The 6,252-nt window shown below is 37.1% G+C and overlaps 1 protein-coding gene across 3 annotated transcripts in view; it reads left to right on the forward strand.

The window, feature by feature from the left end:
- Positions 1-2,437, forward strand: part of JMJD1C (jumonji domain containing 1C) — a 173,420-nt gene extending 170,983 nt beyond the window's left edge. For all 3 annotated transcript variants that reach the window (XM_063133069.1, XM_063133067.1, XM_063133068.1), the window contains 2 exons: positions 91-222; positions 1,262-2,437. In XM_063133069.1, coding sequence (XP_062989139.1) covers positions 91-222; positions 1,262-1,351 — 222 coding nt within the window. In that variant the 3' untranslated portion in view covers positions 1,352-2,437. The remainder of the gene's footprint in view (positions 1-90; positions 223-1,261) is intronic.
- The last annotated feature ends 3,815 nt before the right edge of the window (positions 2,438-6,252 follow it).

The raw sequence follows: 6,252 nt of genomic DNA on the forward strand, positions 1-6,252 counted from the left end.
CAAGGACCCATTGTTCAAATATGATTGCATTTTCCCAGCCTGTCTGTCTAAGAGTAATTTGGAATAACTTTTGCTTTGTCTTTTGCTCAGGTACAAAATTTTCATAGCTGTATTCAAGTAACTGAAGACTTCGTGTCTCCAGAACACATTGTGCAATCATTTCACTTAACGCAAGAATTGAGGCTCTCAAAGGAAGAAATAAATTATGATGATAAGCTGCAGGTAACAAATGAGTTCGTGTCATAATTCAGTTGCTGATGAAATGTCATTCCTCACTAAATTTTTTTTAGGAATGAATACATTTCAGTGGGAATTTTATTTGTAATTGTTTCATATTGGTATGAGCATTCCTACATGCCTTATGAGAGGTGCAGCCCTTGGGTTTGTGCATGTTCTCCCTCTTTCTTCCTCTGCCTGTTCCTCTCCCCAGGGAGAAAGTCTCACGTGAGCCAGCCCTGTGGGATAATAATAATGATGACAACAATAATAATAATAATAATAATAATAATAATAATAATAATAATAGTATTACCTGCCTCTCCCTCTGGATCGAGGCGGGGAACAACACTAAATAAAATATAATACATAAAATTAGTTAAAAGAGCATATAAAATATATAACTATCACAGCATCTTAAAATTCTTAGGTTTAAATTCATCTGGGTAGGCCTGCTGGAAGACACTGGTTTTTACAGCTGTCTTAAACTCAGAAAGAGCATTAAGCTGACGAATCTCGTCTGGTAGGCCATTCCACAGACTGGGGGCGACAGAAGAAAAGGTCCTCTGGGTAACAGTTGCCAGCTTAGTTGTGTCTGACAGGGGCCCTTTCTACACCTAAGGGTTATCCCAGGCAAATGGAGGGGCCGTCCCTGCCTGCTTCCGGGATCCCCTGTGTGTCATTTGGATGCACAGGGATGATCCCAGGACGAATCCGGGATATAGGGCTGGTGTAGACATGACCTGGAACTCGGCTATTGGGCTTTTGCTATTGGGCGGTATAAAATGTAATAAATAAATAAACTCCTGAACCTGCTATGTCCTTTCTCTTTCAAGAGAGAGAGAGAGAGGTGAACCCAGTATTGTGTTTATATATTATTTTCTCCTTAAGAAGCCCAAGATATTTGTGCCTTTTATACCAGGTATAAAAGTGTTCTTATGAACCAGGCTGATTGTTGTCTTTCCCTACAGTTTTTCCCTCATGTGCCTTCAATTACATTGTCAGGTGCTGAGCTCATAACTTCTCAATGAATTTGTTTTTACAGATTAAAAATATCTTGTATCACGCAGTTAAGGAAATGGTGAGAGCTTTGAAGATTCATGAAAATGAAATTGAAGATATGGAAGAAAATTAAGTGTGCACTCTCTCTTTTTTGGGTCAGAAAAACATTTTATCGTATTTTTCTTTACGATAAAGAGTCTACTCATTAATATAAGCTGCACGAACCATCAGTGCCAAGAAAATATGTTTGTTGTATTTACTTGCTACTGACACTGCAACAAAATAACTTCTCATCACAGGTTTTGTGATTTAAACTTGTGAGTTTTTTAGAAATGGAAAACTCTAAACAGCACGCTGCTGTTATGTATTATAGTGTAAATGAAAATTTCAAAATGTCAGATTTAAGATGTATTTATTTTTGGAAAAAACAGAATTCTATGCTCTATTGTTGATCAATTGTAAATGTGATTTGTACAGTTTGGTTAAAATAACTTGGATATTTTTCACTACATTGAGACAGTTACTGTGAGAGTAGGACACACACACCAGCTATTGCCTGCATTTGGGATATTGCTGAATCCGCACAGCAGTCATGTCATGATCTGAAAATTACTGCCAAATAACTGTAAACTTTGTACAATATAAAGTATATAAAATAGATATTACAGACACTTCAGTATTTTATTGAAGCTATTCAGTGTACAATTAAACATTTTCCAAAAGGGTGTAATTTATTTAAAATTTGTCTCATTTTGGTAAAATTTATGTGAACTTTTAAAGCTAAATATTAAACTTAATATGCTATGTAAATATATACATATATACATTCAATGATGTATTTTTTTAAAAACATGGCTTGCTTTAATTTGTTAAAAGTGCAAGTGTTAAACATGCTTTGTACATTGAAAGTTGAAAGGGGTTTTACATTTTCCATTAAAAGGACTTTATCAAATGTTGTCTCATTGTGTGTGTTTTTCATGTTTTGTGGCACATTTGTTAAAAATGCACATGTCTGAGTCATTCATTCATTCACAGTGGTTGCAGATGTGTCTCTGTAATGTTGACTATTGTAAAAGACTAGATTGTTGTGTGTTTAAGTAGCGTGGATCTTTCTGCCCTCTCCAGATTTCATATGAAACTGCTCATATGTGCTAGAGCACAGTTCAACTGGCTGAGCCAAAGAAAGTTTATCTAATGAAGAATAAAAATAATTAAATCATTTCTTGTTATGTATTGTCTTTAATTACAGTTCTTAAATACATGAGCAAATTCCCATAGAAAAATGCATTGACTTTTATAATCGATAAGGAGGATTGCATTCAGCAGATTCCTAAAATGACAAACTCTTGTGCTAAAAAAATAGTTATGTGAAAGGTCACTTTTACAAATACAATTTCAGAGTTAAATTCTTCATGTGATGATGATAGAACCCAAATGGTGTACTTTTGAAGCACGACATGTAAGCCAGGGATTGTGGAGGTTGACAGTAATAATCTTATTCTAAGTAAACACAAATGCACAGGTAACATAACTAGATAGATATCAATCCAAGTTAATATTTGTTATCTATTTTAAAATTGTGTACTTTAAATCTCAATCATAAATTCAACATGGCATTTATTAGCTGAAATCTTGGCAAGGTTTTAAAAGTCTTGAATATTTCAGGGTAAGGCCTATAATTACATCAATTCCTTGGGGTCTAACTGAACATTATGTGGGAGTTCCATGATGATACATGTAACGTGGGCAATAGCGAAGTCTAAAAAATTTCAGAAAAAGGAAGTTAGGGTGGAAACTCGAGACTGAAAATGCCCTCTTACTGGCTAGTATGATTATCACTGGTTTCTGCTAGTGTTTGAATTTAGATGGTGTGGTTTCTTCTTTTCTATAACGGGAACGTGCCATCTACCCGGAATATTTGCTCTTTAATTCTCAGTATGTAGATAGACAGTCAGCAGTTTTCAATCAGGGAGTGGGACAAATTTAGTGGTCTCTCCCTCCTGCTGTTTGGATGCCCACACACTGGAGAAGCATTTTACTAGTGAATAGAATGAAGCCTTGTTCTGGTGCAGGAAATGAAACATTTCCTTGCTGTATACAGAAGTTCTTTGTACAGTATTGTACTGTGGAATGATTTTTTTGAAATGGGTGCATTAGTGTGTAGTGTTCCAAGACATAACGGGTTGAATCCAGACTTAATCATTTCCCTCATGGATTTCAGTGGGTATACGCGAAGTATGACTTAAGTCTGGATACAACCCATTGTGCTGGGTTCATGTATTTTGTAGACTCACATAAAATGATTTTATAATATGTTAAATGTGGTACTAAGTTCACCCTTACTGTTTCTATAGCAACTAATCCATTTCAACTGGAAAATCAAGACCACAAATGAGCAGTCTGGCAAATACCAATACATGATAGAACCAGATGCTAGAATGCTTCTTTCTTCCTGTTAGTTCGGGATGGTAGCATTGGTCACGTTGCTGTGTAACTGTTTGCAGCAACTCATTAGTTACCTAGCTAACAACAAATGTTGCTAGGTTTAAAAACAACACTATGGTGTAAAAGCATTGGATCCCAAATTTGTTGTTTTAAGGCCTAGTTTGGACACTTAACAGGCAGCAGCCATCTTTGGTGGAGAAGCCAGGTGTACCATGCAGATGCCCTGATATGCACCCCCTCAAAATGGGAGAGGATTGCATGAACATTCTGTTCTGCATGATGGAAGGGGAGGACAAGTGCTCCCACTATGCCTACAACTGACACCATCAAGATAAGTTTCTGAACTGTGCCCTAACACTGGAGTAATCAATTGCATTGTTAATACGAAACTGTCACTATATTAACTAAGGTAAGTTCTGAAACATGAAGCAGCAGTGCTAGAGTGAGATATAATATCCAAGTGTTGGGATATTATAATGTAAAGAGTGAGCGGATGGTAAATTTGGATCTACTGAATTACCATTTTTCTAATTGTTTGATAATACCCCTCCCCACACTAAATTAGACAGAGTTCCTCATCTGTAGTAACTCTGTCATGTATTTGTACTTGGATATGCATGTCTTGGCCTCATGGAGTTCAAGCTATATTGTACCAGGCACCAGTTGTAGTGGTAAAAATGAAAGTAAATTCCACAAGTCAAAAGTCTGCCTGTGTTTGTGCTAGCTGACATAGTTTAAAGCCCATGAGTATAATCCAGCCCAAAATAGGCAGTTCTGGAGAGTTAACTACATTACACCTCCTGTTGAAATCAATAGGATTTAACAGTGCCTAGCTGTTATGCAACCACACCCTATGCTTTAATGTCACTGCTTGACCTATTGATATCCATCTATTGTATATTTTAACACATTTCTTCCGACAGGAAGTATTTGTTCCTAAGGATCTCCTGGTTTATTCGCAGGCATAGGCTTGCTTCGTAGCATGTTACAAATCCCTCTAAAGATGGTTCTTAGTAAACCCCCAATTAAGGATGGTTAAATGTCGCCATGTTCAACTGAAAAGCCACCTGGGTTTTGCAATCATTCCTTGTAATAATTGCAAAACGTTGAGGGTTTTTGCAAGTATTTTGGAAGAATTCTCACAAAATCCAGATGGTTAGTCCCACCTGGTTCCCCCCTCCTCACAAGCAAAGAAGGGGCAGGTGGACAATAATAGGAGGGAAACCCACAAGTGTCACTCAACTTCTGCAGAAAGGCAGCCATGGTATGGACAAGAAGTTCAGCTCCCTCCCACTATCTGTTGGCTCATTTGCAACAGTAAGGGATGTTGTTTGTAAAGAGGGGAGTGGCAGTGAAGGGAAAGTTAAATTTGTAATCGATTTTTGAATCAGTCTAGAGTAACATGGGTCTGGGTTGACACAAAGTGGGTCACTTCATTTGAACATTTTGTGTTTGGTGGCTTTTGTGGGGGTTGGGTGTGGGTGGGGTTTTTTTGCATTTTAGTCCAATCCCGACACTCCTGGCAATGATGGTTTTAAGAATGAGTATGGATATTATGAAGTGTGGAATATGTCACCTTGTGCTGGACTTTCAGCTAAAAGAGAATTGAATGTTCCATCAATTTTATTAAGAGGTGAGAAAGATAATACTATGGTCTACAACGTCCTCTAAAATATTCTTTCTGATCCTCACCTGCATTCCATTTTTTCTGCTATCTCTTCCATTCCTTTCCTATTCACTTCTTTCTTTAATGCCAGATTCTCTGTATCAAGAAATGAGCACAAGAAGACTTTACTAGCTGTTTCTATTGGCTTTAATTAGTAGAGAGTAGAACCAGACCAGTTCTGTTTATTTGTTACATTTATATCCCGCCTTTCCTCCAAGGAGACATACATGATCCTCCTCCATTTTATCCTCACAATAATCTGAGGTAAATTAGCCTGAGAGTCTGGTGCTGTTATTCCAGCTGGATCATATAATTGTGGTGGCAAGGGTGTGTGGCGCATGCGCTTGGGGAAATTGTTCCTCTATTGTAAAGGTCTTCTCCCATATTCTTTACTACAAAAACACTCCTCTCTTAACCCAATGGGCTGGATCCAAACTTAAGTCACGCTTAAGAGTAGGTTCATGGAAATCAATGAGACCTAATTTAAGTCCATTATTGAAGTCTCGAGTATGGATTCAGTGCAAAGTGCCTTTACAAAAGCTTTTATCTCATATTTTCTGAAAGTAACATATTTTAAGGCTTCCTCTTTTAAAATTGCATATAGATTGTGATGGATTACATTAAATGCAAATGTCTTTCCACAAACATGTATTTGTTCATTTCCCAAGAAAGTACAGGTAACATTGATTCTCTTTGTTTGCTTGGACAGTACGACTCTTATTCTGGCAAAGTACATGTTTATTGTACTCATGGAACCTACTCCCCACAAAGTAAAGTGGTTGCTGTGATAAACCAAATGTGCTGAACAGAAATTAATGTCTGATCCTTTGCTTTAAGTCTCATTGCAGAGACTTTAAAATTATGCACAACCCTACATATAGATCTGCGATCCAAAGGCAACACAGTTGCTTAAGATCTACCCT

This window comes from Elgaria multicarinata, chromosome 8, assembly GCF_023053635.1.
Source record: "Elgaria multicarinata webbii isolate HBS135686 ecotype San Diego chromosome 8, rElgMul1.1.pri, whole genome shotgun sequence".
Classification (NCBI taxonomy): Eukaryota; Metazoa; Chordata; class Lepidosauria; order Squamata; family Anguidae; genus Elgaria; species Elgaria multicarinata.